Below are 16,690 nucleotides of genomic sequence, written 5' to 3' on the forward strand. Positions count from 1 at the left end.
AAATTCAACTGGAACTACATTTTTTTGGCAAATAAATAAATTATTTGTCCAAAAATTTTCACCCAGCTCTACATTGGATTAATTCAGTTAATAGGAACATAGCAACTCGAAAATTGCATAAAAACTGTGCAACTATTTGCTAGACAGTAGCAGAAAGCTGTTCAATATACTGAATACGTGATCAATGAGACTGGATCCCTTGCCTCATTCCATATATCCATTCACAGACTGTGTCACAGGAAATTGAAATTCCATTCAGCTTCCTTATGTATGAACAAATCATATAGAATGCAGAGAGATCATTTACTTGTTGGAAAATTCCACTTTTTTTATTTATGCAGGTGTGCGTAGCCACCTAGAAACTATGGGGCTGATCCAAAGCCCATGGAAGTCTTTCCATTGTCGTAAGTGGGCTTTTGATCAGAGAAAGGTTTTCTGTGGCCCTGATCAGAGAAACAGGAATATGCTTAAATGCTTTGCTGGATCAGGGTCTATGTATCAGCAAAATGTTATCTTTCCGTCACCATCCTCTGAGACTTTAAGAGCATCTCATAAAAAGTTCAGAAAGATTAATAACACAAAAACCTCTTTTTTCCCTCATACTCCTTCATGTTTGAAAACAGCTCAACTATTTTTGGTGAAACTTTCAGGAAAAAGATAACTGAGAACAAGTATACCAAATTTCAACTGAAAAGATGCACTTTTGAGAAAGTTAAAAGAAACTGGAAATGCCATTTTCAGAATGGAAATGCATGGGGTATCTTAAATAGGGGTTGCTATGCATTCCACCAGTAATAATGCGAATGAAAATGCAAGCTATCAAAAAAAGATCGAATGTGTAAATCCAGGGAATAGAGTCTAAAAGGATTTTTTTGCATGATTTATCTTTCCTCTTAGAACATAAGAATGGTCATACTGGGTCAGATCAGTGGTTCATCTAGCCCGGTATCCTGTCTTCCGACAGTGGCCGATGCCAGATGCTTCAGAGAGAATGAACAGAACAGGACAATTTCCAAAGATTCAGGCCCTGTCATCCAGTCCCAGCTTTTGGCAGTTGGAGGTTTAGGGACACACAGACCCTGGGGTTTTGTCCCTGACAATCTTGGCTAATAGCCATTGATAGATGTATCCTCCATGAACTTATCTAATTTTTTTAACCCAGTTATACTTTTGGAGTTCACAAAAGACAGGCTTCTGTGTAATTGTGGACAGCAGATCAAGTGATAGGGCCCCAAGACCTTGCCACCAATCCAAGACAGCACCGCAGGGTCCAACTGCTTGAAAAATATCACTGCCATACTTGAATATGTAGGAGCTTTATTTTCCTGGTATGTTTTCTTTAAGATGAAGGAAGTGTAAATACTGACAGGAAAAGATGAAAGAAAATCATATATTCTTCTTCAAGTGATAGTCCCTATTTGGATTCCAAAGGTGGATGCACATAGTAGTAGTGTCCATTCACCCACATTTGTGTCATGCATTGTCCGTGTGCTCACATCCAAGGCTATAAAAGGCCGTGCGGGTCAACGCCGCTCTAGTCCCCTCTTATTGCTGCATAGCCAGAGTCAGAACCCCTGTTCTTCGGTGCTCTTAGCTTGCTAAAAGAGCTGATTGTCCGCTTTTTTCCCCTTGTATATAGGGTTTATAGTTGTATTAGTTGCATATAGTATCTGATCGACTCAGCTAGTTAGGCTCCCCCATTGGACTTCTTCCCCCATCCGGGAGCTCCCCGCACTCCCAGGGGTTATGACCTGGCAAGTTGGATACAAAAACCGTACTTCATGCCTGCGTTCCTTCTCTGTGAGTGACAAGCACCAATGGTGCCTTTACTGCCTCGGCAAAGCCCACCTTGCTTCTTGCTGCACCATCTGCCAATTGTTCCTGCCCAGGACACAAGAAGCTAGAGAACTTCGCCTCCAGAGGTTTCTAATGGAGTAGGCTATATGCCCATGTGTGCAGTTAGATGTGGGACTGGTGGGTCTGTCAGAATGGCATCCATCACTGCTGGTGAATGCCCCTCTATCTTCCTACCAGGCACTGGAGCCATCGATACTGCCATAGCCTATGAAGCGACGCTGTGAACATAAGAAGCAGTGACATGAACATAAGGGCAGCTCCCCCATAGGGACTGCCCTACAACACAATGTTGCCTCCACAAGCCGAGCTAGGTTGGGTGAAAATTTCACGCACCGATCTGGCTGCTCCAACTCCCAAGAAGCCCTGGACTGAGCACAAGGTGAAGGACCGATGCGATCCGCTGGTGCTGCTGCCAGCCTTGGTCACCAGTCTGGTACCACCAGCAGGGTCGATGCTGCCGGACCCCTCTAGACTGTCATGTGTGGTTCCCCATATGTCCGGCCACCTGGAACAGCTGATGCCTCCTGAGGAGCTTCTGCTCCCATACCCTAGTACCCCACTGCTCTCCAATACCCCAGGCATCTCAGTCCTGCCTTCTCTGGTGGATGAACCTCTCCTGCTCCTTGCTAGCTGGCACCCTTCTACCGCTCGCTTTGCACCACCAGCACTGTCAGCTTCTCCTCTGCCGGACCATCCTCTGAGTCAGAGTGCTTCTCAGAGCTGGATCCCTCCTTTCCCTCTACTCATTGTTGCAGACCAGATCCCAGGCACCGACTGCGCTATCCACCGGCATCCAACCCTACTGCTGAGCCATGGTTCCACTCTCCCCATGGCCTGCTGACACTGATGATCTGTATGCTTCACCCTACTGGCCTCCCTAGGATCTGTATCAGAATCATGGGGTTCCACCAGTGACATTTTACTGACCATCCCCTGCCCTGCCATGCCCTCTTCAGTTTATGACAACCCTGGGGAAGACATAGTGCAGCCAGTACCATCGGTACTATCGGTCCCTACCAAAGCCTTCATGTCAATGGATGAGGCACTGATTCCACCCTCCCTCTCTTCTCCTTATGACCAGGAAAAATACTACAACCTGCTTCAGCAAGTAGCTGCGGCCATTGGCCTCATGGTATAATAGATCCAGGACCCACAAAACCCAGCTCCTGGATATTCTGCCACTGCCGGGACCCTCCCAGATGGCCCTCCCTGTCTATGAGGCCATTCTGCAACTAGTGCAGTCGGTTTGGCATACACCAGCCTTCTGTGGCCCTATTCTTAAACATGCAGAAAAGTCTTTTTGTCCCATCTCAGGGCACACATTTCCTTTTCCCCCACTCACCCACTCCCCAAATCACTGATGGTTCATGCGGTGACCGAATCCACTTGCCAACAACACCTCAAGTCCACTCCTCCAGACAGGGCGGCAAAAAAGCTGGACCTTTTGGGCAGTTCTCTACTCTTCTGTGGGACTCCTGTTTCGTATCACCAACTATCAGGTCCTGTTGGCGAAATACGACTTTCTCACCTACTGCAAGCTTTCAGAGTTTCAGGCTCTTTTACCACCAGACAAGCCGTGAGACTTCCATATGCTGCTGGACAAAGGCAGATTGGTTGCCAAGGTGAGCCTCTAGGCAGCTGTGGATGTCACTGACACTGCATCATGCTCTCTGGTGTATTCGGAGATGCCTGGCTCCAATCGTCTGAGTTCTCTAAGGAGGTCCAGACCACACATGAGGACCTCCCCTTTGATAACCATAAACTTTTCAATGATAAGACAGATGACTCCCTACACTCACTGAAGGATTCTTGTGCCACGCTGTGGTCGCTCGGCATTTATACCCCATCTCACAGGCAGCAGAGGTTGTCCTTTTGCCTATACCCCGCACTCCCTACCCTTCCTACTTTCAAAGACAGCAGGAGCCATCCCACTATCACCAGTGTGCTCAGCGGTCTTGCTACTCCACTTCTACCACCTCCGCTCCATTAACCCTCCTGCAACATCAATCTAAGCAGCAGATTTGACTCCTCCATCGAGAACTGTGAAACTGTTCCTATACCTTCCATGGGGCTCCAGGTCATCTTTGGGGGCTGTCTTGCCCTCTTTGCCCACAATTGGGGCATGAACACCATGGACCGCAGGGTGTTCCACATCATTCACCGGGAGTGCTCTATAGACTTCTTCTTTCCCCACTCTCTGCCCTCTCCATGGTGGCTGTGGAGATCCCACCCATGAATTTCTCCTACGAGAGGAAGCAGGCGCCCTTCTCTGGAAGGGTGCCGTAGAGCTAGTCTCCCTGTGTTACCTGCCATGGCTTTTATTCACCTTATTTCCTTATTCTGAAAAAGGGAGGTGGCCGCTGCCCGATCCTGGACTTCTGGTTACTCAACAGGTTTATGTGAAAATTCACATTCTGGATGGTCATGCTCCTCCTCATAATCCCCTCCCTCTCCTAGGGAGCCTGGTTCATGGCTCTCAATTTGAAAGATGCGTATTTCCACATCAACATTCACCCAGCTCACTGGAGGTTTGTCTGTTTCAATGTTGGTGACTCCCACTGTCGGTTCCGTGTGCTCCCCTTTGGTATCGCCACCGCTCCCTGGGTATTCACAAAAGTCTTCACCGTCATTGCAGTCCACATGCGGTGCCTGGCCACTCCGTGTTTACAGGCTCCTAATTGTGATGACATGCAACGAACTCCTCTCAGCTGTCTGGGCCCTTTGGGCATTTGTATCAACAAGGAAAAATCAGTCCTCATACCTACTCAGTGGATCACCTTTATTGGGACCTGGACACTCTTGTGACCTGGGCTTTCTCCCCGGTGGACTGATTTACAACTCTTTCTTCTTTCATTATGGACTTGCACTGCAGTCCGCACACCTGTGTCCATCAATGTCTTTCCATCCTTGGCCACATGGCGGCCTGCACCCCCATAATGCCCTATACCTGCCTCCACATGCACTGTCTCCAACTATGGCTCAAGTTGATCTATAAACTTCAAACAGACCTCTTGGACAAGCCCGTCCTGCTCCCCCAGATTGTCCTGGTCTCCCTCAGGTGGTGTACCAACCTGTGCAAGGTCCTGGTCAGCACCCCGTTTACATCTCCCAGCCCCCATGATAATTTTACCACAGACTCCTGCCTTACTGGTTGGGGTGCCCACTTGGGTGGTCATACAGTCCAAGGCCTCTGGCACCAAGAGAGGCCAGGATGCACATTAATGTCCTGGAATTGAGAACTGCCTGTCTTGTCTGTCAGGCATTCGTCCATTCATGCTACTCAACAACGTGGTAGCAGTTGTCTATATCAACAAGCAAGGTGGCTCCAGGTCTTCCTCTATATGTGCAGAAGCTGTCCAACTCTGGAACTGGTGCATTTGGCCATGTGGTGCTCTGTCCACATCTTTGCCACTCACTATGCTATTGCTCTGGCAGCAGATGCGGCAGTCAGCCACGCTGTCCTTCAGACTGTAATTTCTTCAAGTCCTCGTACCCACCTCCATGCTGAGCATTGCTTGCTAATCACCCATGTTTGGAATCCATATAGGGACCATCACTTAAAGAAGAGGAGGAGGTTACTTATCTGTAACGGGAGGTTCTTTGAGATATGTGGTCCCAATTTGGAGTCCAATACGTGCCCTTCATCCCCTCTGCTGCGGGCTACATTGTGTAGTGGTAAGAGGGATACGGGAGCGGCACCAACCCACACAGCCTCTTATAGCCTTGGATGCAAGCACACAGATGATGCATGCGATGGTCAATGGGCACTACTACAAAACTATTCCAGCTCTGGCACATGGCATGGATGCGCATCCACATTTTGAATCCAAATAGGGGCCACACATCTTGAAGAGCCTCCAGTTACAGGTAACCTCTTCTTATGCAAGAAATTTCTCTATTCTTCTTTTCTTTTTCCTCTTTTCCTTTTTAACATAACTTAAAACATGTGAAATAAAAATAAATCTTATTCCTTGTTGCTTGGAAAGTGCTAAAAATTCCTGCATTCAGATCTGTCTGCAGCATCCCAACAACTTGGTGTTGACTTATGTATTAATGGCCAAATTTTGAAAAGTGCACAGCACCCACAATTAGCTCTAGATTTTCAAAAGAGTTTAGCTCCCATGTAGACACTGAAATATAGTGGCCAGATTTTTCAAAATTGCTCAACACCCTACAGCTCCGATTGAAAGCAATGGTAACGTTTTACCTCTTCAGAAAATTTGGTCCTCATATGTCCAGGTGTGTTTTTTTTTAAATCCATGTGGACAATTCTCATGAAAATGTTTCCTTTACATAACCTTCAGAAAGCAAGAGATATTTTTCTTAAATGCTAAAATGCTGAAGAGTAGGTGCTTTATCCTGAACCCAGTGAAGTCAATGACAAAATTCCCTTTGACTTCAGTGGTGTACACTTGTGCCCTAAATATTTAAAGAAAAATCAGATTGATGAACCTTTTCTGCTGAAATCAAATACTAGCCTTTTTCTCTCCCTCAAATGAGTTCTGTTTGTTTCAGCTCAAATGTACATTGGTGATAAGTCTATTCCTCATATTGGTATGCAAGTAAATCTTTTACAGTGAGAGAGGAACACATTTTAGGTATTTTGTAAAACACTTACTTTCAAATCCCACATGGAGCTTGAACAAGGTTCTCAGCTATGTCACCACATGGTCAGCCAATTTAGGCATATACACATCTCGATGACTTAAGTGAAAATTGAGAGAATGGTGAGAGAGAATAACATGAGGCTCAAATAAAGAGTTATACTAAAAGTTGTCTTTAATATGGAATTACTGTTTTACAGACCAGTGCCTAAAGGCATAATTTAATCCAGAACTGAAAGTCCTGCATAAAAATAATTATAAGAGTATTATGGATTATGTGATTTGATGAAGCTCTTTACTTTTGGGATTGTAGCTCAATTCCATTTAAGGGAAATTAATGTGGTGATTGCCTAAATGCACTTCTCTCTCCAAGGCTGAATTGATGTGAGGTTTGAATTTTTGTATGCACAAGTAGAAATATCTTTCTAATATTCTATTATGAATCCTTTCCTCTTTACTATTCAACATCATGCTGTAGAACTGTTTTCCAGGCATCACCAGTGGACTGCAGAAAACTCTGTTGCCATTGGATTGCCTATTTCTACTTATTCCCAGCAGCTAAACCACAATAAAACCGAGCTAAAAATACACCAAAGACATTCCTAATATTAGTTTTTCATGTAAGCAATAACTATAGCTGTCAGAGGCATGTTATGATAAAGAATAAAAGGGGTATTGAAAGGAAACACTCTCTGTACTAAAATGTGGTGTAAACTATGAAAATGGCAACTACTTCAGTAGATAATATCAAATAATGTTTTACATTATATTGCCCCTTTCATCCATCAGGGGAACCCAGAGCACTTTGTAAACTACATACACAGGAATCACTTCACCTAGCACCAAAAAATCAGGCACAATTGGGGTAAAAATGCTCCAAACAGCTGCAAGGCTGTGTGTTTGCTTCATAGAGGGGCAGCAGAAGCAGAAGTGTCTGTACACTTCCTATAATCCCCAGAGAGAAACTTGCATAGCATTTCCCTTAAACTCTCTGTGGGAGGGTCAGTACTGTGTTAGGTTAGTGGCCAATGGTTCAGTATGCTGCACCCATCTAGTGGGCCAAATCCGTATTAGAGGGAGAATAAGGACCAACTCTCTGATTTGAGTTAGTTGTTGTTGTCCAGCAGCACAGACAGCCTGGTCAAATAAATTTGTTAGTCTCGAAGGTGCCACAGGTACTCCTTTTCTTTTTGCGAATGCAGACTAACCCGGCTGCTACTCTGAAATCTGTCATTATGCGAGGCACTGAATTTAGCCTTATGGAGTGGAAATCTATCAACTTCATGAAAAACCTCGTACAGATACAGACAGACATCATCTTCCTTCCAAATGCAAACAGATGGACATCATACCAAAAGGACTGAAGGTAAAAAATCCATTACAATCTACATACCACACAGACTATGCTGACATGTTCTCAAAGAAATTGCGGAACCACCTGATCAACATCCTCTACAGCAAACAGGGAAAGATTAAGAATGAGCTCTCAAAACTGGATAGTCTCATTAAAAAAAACAACCTTCCACACAAACTGTCTCATGGCTGGACTTTACAAAAACTAGACAAGCCATTTACAACACACACTTTGCTTCTCTATAAAAGAAAAAGGACACTAAACTATCTAAACTACTACATGCCACAAGGGGCCACAACAGTGGTTCCCTTAACCCACCCAGCAATATTGTTAATTTATCCAACTATACTCTTAGCCCAGCAGAAGTATCTGTCCTATCTCTGGGCCTCTCCTTCTGCCCCTCCACCCCCAGGACATGATACAGTTCTGTGGTGACCTAGAATCCTATTTTCGATGTTTCCAACTCAAGGAATGTTTCCAACACACCTCTGAACAACATACTAACTCACAGCAACCTTCCTACCAAGACTACAAAAAGAAGGATTCTGAGTGGACTCCTCCTGAAGGTCGAAACAACAGACTGAACTTCTACATAGAGTACTTCTGCCAACGTGCATGGGCTGAAATTGTGGAAAAGCAGCATCACTTGCCCCATAACCTCAGCCGTGCAGAACACAATGCCATCCACAGCCTCAGAAACAACTCTGACATCATAATCAAACAGGCTGACAAAGGAGGTGCTGTCGTCATCATGAATTGGTGGGAATATGAACAAGAGGTTGCTAGGCAGTTCTCCAGCACCACTTTCTACAAGCCTTTACCATCTGATCCCACTGAGAGTTAACAAAAGAAACTACAGCATTTGCTCAAGAAACTCCCTGAAAAAGCACAAGAACAAATCCGCACAGACACACCCCTGGAACCCTGACCTGGGGTATTCTATCTGCTACCCAAGATCCATAAACCTGGAAATCCTGAATGCCCCATCATCTCAGGCATTGGCACCCTGACAGCAGGATTGTCTGGCTATGTAGACTCCCTCCTCAGGCCCTTTGCTACCAGCATTCCCAGCTATCTTCGAGACACCACTGACGTCCTGAAGAAACTTACAATCCATCGGTGATCTTCCTGAAAATACCATCCTGGCCACTATGAATGTAGAAGCCCTCTACACCAGCATTCCACACAAAGATGGAGTATAAGCCGTCAGGAGCAGTATCCCCGATAATGTCATGGCAAACTTGGTGGCTGAACTTTGTGACTTTGTCCTCACCCACAACTATTTCACATTTGGGGACAATGTAAACCTTCAAGTCAGCGGCACTGTTTGGGTAACCGCATGGCCCCACAGTATGCCAACATTTTTTTGGCTGACTTAGAACAACGCTTCCTCAGCTCTCGTCCCCTAATGCCCCTACTCTACTTGCGCTCCATTGATGACATCTTCATCATCTGGACCCATGGAAAAGAAGCCCTTGAGGAAGTCCATCATGATTTCAACAATTTCCATCCCACCATCAACCTCAGCCTGGACCAGTCCACACAAGAGATCCAAATCTGGACACTACAGTGCTAATAAGTGATAGTCACGTAAACACCACCCTATACTGGAAACCTACTGACCACTATTCCTACCTACATGCCTTCAGCTTTCATCCAGACCACACCACATGATTCATTGTCTACAGTCAAACTCTACGATACAACCGCATTTGCTCCAACCCCTCAGACAGAGACAAACACCTACAAGATCTCTATCTTACAACTACAATATCCACCTGCTGAAGTGAAGAAACAGATTGATAGAGCCAGAAGAGTACCCAGAAGTCACCTACAACAGGATAGGCTCAACAAAGAAAATAACAGAACGCCACTAGCCGTCACTTTCAGTCCCCAACTAAAACCTCTCCAACGCATCATCAAGAATCTACAACCTATCCTGAAGGACGACCCATCACTCTCACAGATCTTGGGAGACAGGCCAATCCTTGCTTACAGACAGCCCCCCAACCTGAAGCAAATACTCACCAGCAACTACACACCACACAACAGAACCACTAACCCAGGAACCTATCCTTGCAACAAAGCCCGTTGCCAACTGTGTCCACATATCTATTTAGGGGATACCATCATAGGGCCTAATCACATCAGCCACATTCTCAGAGGCTTGTTCACCTGCACATCTATCAATGTGATATATGGCATTGTGCCAGCAATGCCCCTCTGCCATGTACATTGGTCAAACTGGACAGTCTCTACATATAAGAATAAACACAAATCAGACGTCAAGAATTATAACATTCAAAAACCAGCTGGAGAACACTTCAATCTCTTTGGTCACTCGATTACAGACCTAAAAGCAGCAATTCTTCAACAAAAAAACTTCAAAAACAGACTCCAACGAGAGACTGCTGAATTGGAATTAATTTGCAAACTGGATACAATTAACTTAGGCTTGAATAAAGACTGGACTGGATGGGTCATTACACAAAGTAAAACTATTTCCCCATGTTTATTCCCCCTCCCCCACTGTTCCTCACACGTTCTTGTCAACTGCTGGAAATGGCCCACCTTGATTATCACTACAAAAGGTTTCCCTCCCGCCCCCCACCCCGCTCTCCTGCTGGTAATAGCTCACCTTAAGTGATCACTCTTGTTACAGTGTGTATGGTAACACCCATTGTTTCATGTTCTCTATGTATATAAATCTCCCCACTGTATTTTCCACTGAATGCATCCAATGAAGTGAGCTGTAGCTCACGAAAGCTTATGCTCAAATAAATTTGTTAGTCTCTAAGGTGCCACAAGTACTCCTTTTCTTTTTGCGAATACAGACTAACATGGCTGCTACTCTGAAACCTGTATTTAGGCTTTGATTCTCTTCCCAGGATTTGGCCCAAGAGATTAAATACCATTTGCGGTTGAATATAGGGAATTCAGGCCGGCAGATTGGGATTATCCAAACTGGAATCAAGTCAGGATACTTCATCTCTTTCAAGTGGTCAGGACCTTGGTATGATATTGCATCTGGAAAAACATTCTTTTTCTACCAAGCAGCACATCTATGGAAATCCATGTGTGCAAATCTTCAGAGAAAAAACAAAACGTGTTAAATGTACAAAATATTTTAATTTGTATTGAGAACTACAGTTCAATGCCATATGAGTCGGTCTCAATGTAAAGATGAATAAAAAAAGAATTGTGTAGAACCATTGGATAGAGGGAGGCATTTTAACAATGATCTGTTTTTTACAGACCAATATTATATATTAGTCACAACTATAGCCATCTTCTTAGTAAACTGGTTACTAGATGAAATACCAGTTGAATGTGTTCTAAACTAGAACACCTGGTGATGAACTCTAATGATGAATCTAGGGGGGAAAAATACTGGCTTCATTGAAGTCAATGGTAAACTCCCATTGACTTCAGTTGAGCTGGGTTTTCATCTAAAGTCTTTAATTCTCATTGTAGAAATATCTCAGAACTCAAAATAACATCAGAACTGAGTCTAACTTCTGGTCCATGCCTCTAAATATTAGGAGAACCCACAATGCATCCTGAAATTTCAGAGTGTAATAAAGTATTATTTTGTGCCTTAATGGCTAAAATGCAGGGTGACCAAATGCCCCATTTTTAAAGGGACAGTCCCATTTTTTGGGACTTTTTCTTATATAGGCACCTATTACTCCCCACCCCGTCCCGTTTTTTCACAGTTGCTTCTGGTAACGCTACTAAAATGAAAATCAATAACTCCTCAGACCTTTAATGCCTTTTAATATAGAGCTTATTGTTGTGGCACCCTTAAAATTGATTTTGTATGTATGGTTTGTTATTGTAATGGACTTGGAAACATATAGTCATTTTTTAGGTGTATGTGACTAAACATGTTTGGGCAAACTATTATCTCAATTACACTATTGCAACTTCACTGGCAGGCCAGTGGAGTTCCATGTAACTTAGAACAAACTTTTCCCTACTGTTAATTCTCTTCTTTCGTTTTGCTTTTTAGTTATGGGTGATATTATTTTACTCATTGTTTTAATATCTGTTCCCCTGTTAGACTTCATGCCTTTATAAATCTATATTATATATTTTTAAAAATTTCAATATAATTTTGTCTTTAAGCAATATCTCTCAAGGTCAGTATTGAAGCCCTTGCTTAGGATGGCATTAAGATAGTATAACTCTGTGTAGTTAATTTCCAAAGATAAATTCAGGATTTTTTTCCTAGCCAAGAGCCCTGTGTTTGCCTCCACTGTGAGGCATGGAGAGGGACAAATATAATGGAGCAGAAGAGTGTCCCCACTTCCAGCTTCCCGCCCCGAGCTCAGAATACATGGAGTAGTGCCTCCAACGTATGCCCCCCCCGCTCACCGCCACATTCCTGGGAGTCCATCAAAGCCATCTTCTGATATTTCAGTAGCGTGGGAGCTTGGTATCTCAGTGTAGGGAGATGTTGCGATAGCTGTGGAACTATTATACATAGCACGCTTCCCTTTCTGAATGGCAGGTTTTTTTTCAGCTGTGTGTTAATCCTGTTGAAAGTCAGCATTCTCCTTTTGCAGTGAATGAGAGATAGGAAATGCAGTTTGAAGACACTTTTTTTTTTTTTAAAAGAACCTTCTCTCACCAGGGAGTGGCAGATGTATCTAGAATGCTCTAGTTCTGTTCAATAAGTAGTGGTACCTATTTGTGGGGAGTGTCCAGAGGTTCCCCCTAAGGCTTGCACTGTACAGCTGTGCCGCTTACTAGCAGGCACTGTGTGCAGATAGGTGCTTGCCATGCAGAGTTGCCCCTCCAGTACTACTGATTGGGTGAAAGCTCTTGAGGGCTCCCTCTGGTTATTTCTGGTGCACATGGTATGTAGTAGTGTGTGTCGCCAGTGGGGCTGTCTTTAGAAAAGGCACAGAAATGATCCTAGGGATTATAGACTAATAAACCTTACTTCAGTACCATGCAAACTGGCTGAAACAATAATTAGAGTTATACAATACCCAGACAAACATGATATGATAGAGACAAAAGAGTACAGTTTCTATCAAGAAAAATTGTCTCTCTAATCTGCTAGAATTCCTTGATCATGTCAACAAAGGTGAACCAACTGGTAAATTTAATTTGGGCTTTTTTAAAAAAAAAAAAAGAGAGAGAAAGAAAAAAGACCATAACAACCAACCTTTGATAAAGGCATTCTCAAGAGTCTTTTAAGGAATCTCTAAGGAGTCCTGGGATCAGAATTAAAGGTACTGTAAATGATTGGAAACTGGCTAAGGGACAGAAAACAAGGTTCTGTACTTGGACTGATGTTTAATATATTTGTTAATTACCTGGAAAAGGGTCTGAGCAAGGATAGCACAACATTTGTGGATAACAGTTATGTAGGTGAGTGACAAGCAGAGAACTGAGGTTCTTGAGGGACTTATTAGGAAAGAGCAATATGATGGCAGATGAAATTAAATGTTGACAAAGCTAGGTAAAGCACATTGGGAGGAATAATTTGAACTACTCTTACCTCTTACTGGGTGATGGTGTAGCCATGTTGGTCCCAGGATACTAGAGAGACAAGTGGGGTGAGATAATCTTTTATTGGACCAAATTCTGTTGGTGACAGAGACAAGCTTTCAACCTACACAGAGCTCTTCTTCAGGTCTGGGAAAAGGACTCAGAGTATCACAGCTAGGTACAAGATGGAACAATAGTTTAGCATAAGTAGTTTTCACTTATTCTAACTACTTAGAACTAGAAGAATTCTTCTGCCGACTTAATTCATATGAGTTATTTGAAAACTATATTATGCATTTCCATAATTCTTTGGCATCATAGTGCATATGGCATTGGAGTAATTCTTTAGAATTAATATGCAAGAAATAGCAGTAGCAATTACGTTTTCTTAGTTTACTATGTACACGCTATTTATAACATAGTAAGTGCTATCAGTTGTGTTGCTGTCTGGATCACTGCATTTTGAATGTGGAAACCTGCAGTGAGGTTAGAAGGCATTTGCAGAGCACATTATTAAAATATTTCAACTGTGAACCCTGTGTTCACTGCACTCCATTTTAATTTACACTATAAAAACTATTTAATCTGATGTATGTTTTAATATAAGACTCTAAAATTGAGGAAATTAATGTACAGAATTTATGAAGATTTGTTTTGAGCAGATGTGCTTTCTAGCATATACTGTAATTGTATAATAATTGTTATGGTAAATTTTGCTTTTAAATATGATTTTACTTCAGTGCATCTTGTTGACTATTTTAAGGAAAACACAACACATTTTTAAGTGATTGAGAGCAAATATTCATTTTATGTTTTCTCTTTTTTCCCCCGCCCCCATGGCTCTGCAGAAATTTATGATGAAGGTAAGCAAGCTAAAAAATTAGTATTGTACTTTGTATGACTTTTGACTATTTCATTTAATTCATTATCTCTTATTTTTATTTTTTAAAGTAAATATCGAACTTTCACCAGATTTTTACTTCTTGAACTTCTGAAAGCTTTGGATTTAGAAACCACACTAACTTAGTTTAAGGCTTTTTTTATGATCATGGATGGGCGGAGGCAGGCACTCTGGGCTGTGTAGAGCATAATATTTGAAGGCATAACTTTAACAGTGACAGAAACTTTTTCTTAAGAATTATTTTAAAATATTTAAAGCAATTGTCTAAAGAGGTGAAAAACTTTCCCAACCTTTGCTAAAATGTATTTTAATGATTTAGAAAAGATAACATTTGATACAAATTTAATAGCTTTTATATATTTGTTGTCTCTATTCTTTCTTTGTACCACTTCTTTTTATGATTGGTCAATTTCTGCGATTTCCAATTAGTTGTTATGCAGTCAATGGGATTGGTGTAATATAGGGTTTGGCACATAATAATACATCTTGAGGCAATAAACAGATAAATGTCCCAGTAAAAACAATAACAGAACATATTGAAAACAGGTGCAACGCATTCTGCTTCTGCTGTATCTGGAATGCTGCCATGATGTTTTAATACGTCAGCTGGGATGGCTGAGCCCTTCTATGGCAATGGCATCTGCACCGCCAAGTCATCTGAATAAACACATTCCTGGATATGGGTGCCCTAATTCTGGAAACCGTTTTACTTATGGCATAAGGAAGTGCTAGGTAAATTTCAAAAGGTTTTGAAAAGTTCACATGAACCCTGAAAGGTTTAGTGTTTGTTCAGTGATCTATCCAAAATGTGGTGGTTGTCTATTTTCTACCCTTTCCTCTAAATAGTAATCTCTCTCTCCAATGATTCTAACTACCAATGTATTTATTGATTTATACTCTCTGAAGGAAGTGAAATTCTTTTAAATTGAATAAAGGTAGAATAATTCAATATATTGTAAACCCACAACCTGGGTTTCAGATTACAGCACGCAACCTTCCATTCCTATATCTGCTGCTCTAGCCTATGGGCTGGAATAATGTCTCCACCCTGTATCTGTATAATTACTGATCCTTTTTCATGGTACATCTCTTGCTTGCCCCATTGTCACCATCCAAATTGTCACTATAGAACCAGAACTGCCATTAGTGCCTTTGAAAATCTCCTCCTTTTAGACTGATTCTCTAAATCTATAGGTGGAGCATAGATAAGCTAAGCATGGAAAGCTTCCCCCATCAATATTTTTTTGTGTGTTGTTTTTATTAATATCCCCCATTCCCTCTGTAACATGAAATAGTACTTTTATAGTCTCTATTTGTATTATTTTGCTAATGAGCTAAACGTTCTGAGTCTGAATGGAGTAAAACTGGGCAACATCAGTGACCTGAAGATTAAAGAGTAAGATCCCACCAAACTTGGATTTACAAGAATTGTGTAATGTTGTCATTGCAATAGCTCTTACAGCATTAAAGTGTCCTCCTACTCATTCACTACTCTGTATGGAGAAAAAGGAATTAAACCAACTACAACTACAATTCCTACAATAAAATCATATATATTTGGTGGAATGACTAGCTTTACCCAGCATCAACACTTAACAGGTATTAATAACTTGACATTAAAAAAAGAGTAGTCAACAATGTTCTTGTGCATAAATCCCTATTTACTGTATTAGTCATTATTTTCTTTTTACACATGGCAGTTTTTAAGCCCATTTTAGCATTTTAAGCCTATGATAGTAATAAATTATCTGCAGCCTTGAGGGCCCAATTTGCTCTGGAAATGCAGTGTCTCAGGTTTTTATGAGAGGAATACTACATTTTAATACAACATCAATACATATTGTTTTAGAGATTACAATCATTGAATTAAAAACAATAGAGTATTTGCCATTAAAAAAAATCGACATTTGAAACAGTTACCACTGTATCTTGTAGTCTTTGCTTTAGAAGACATTGCTGAAGAAATCAAAGGAAGGTATTACTACTCTCTCTGTACTTAATAACTGCTCTTACTGAAAATAAAAGTTTACGTGTTATACAGTGGTCAGCCAAACATCGGTAGCATTTTTGTTTTTTTCCACATTTCGTATAGATCATGGGGCTCATATTTTAGAAGGTTCTAATACAGAACAGTTGATTATTATTTTAGTCAACTTTAACTCCTGTTAGAGCTTCACAACAATTTTTTCTTACAATTCCAATCATTGCACTTACCATTTACCATAATTCCCTTCTCATGAGGTACTCATCATAGAATTAGTTTTTGTAGCTGCAAAAAAGCTGTTAACTTGTTCTTAAAAATTCAGAGTCTTTTTAGTGAATAATTCTTCATTACAATGCACTTTAGCTCTTGCTTTCTTTTCACACATTCAGCAGTTGTGGGATGTTGTTAATTGCTGGCTTTGGTGACTGGAACTGTTTAAATTTTTATATATTAAAGGAGTTGCAATTAGGACTTCTGTTCAGCTATTC

The 16,690-nt window shown here is 41.7% G+C and overlaps 1 protein-coding gene across 2 annotated transcripts in view; it reads left to right on the forward strand.

Moving 5' to 3' along the window:
• The window catches only part of RYR2 (ryanodine receptor 2), a 735,866-nt gene that overhangs the window by 253,327 nt on the left and 465,849 nt on the right, over positions 1-16,690 (forward strand). For both annotated transcript variants that reach the window (XM_043511417.1, XM_038395332.2), the window contains one exon: positions 14,166-14,180. In XM_043511417.1, the coding sequence (XP_043367352.1) occupies positions 14,166-14,180 (15 nt within the window). The remainder of the gene's footprint in view (positions 1-14,165; positions 14,181-16,690) is intronic.

The sequence above is a fragment of the Dermochelys coriacea genome, chromosome 3, assembly GCF_009764565.3.
Source record: "Dermochelys coriacea isolate rDerCor1 chromosome 3, rDerCor1.pri.v4, whole genome shotgun sequence".
In the NCBI taxonomy this organism is placed as follows: Eukaryota; Metazoa; Chordata; order Testudines; family Dermochelyidae; genus Dermochelys; species Dermochelys coriacea.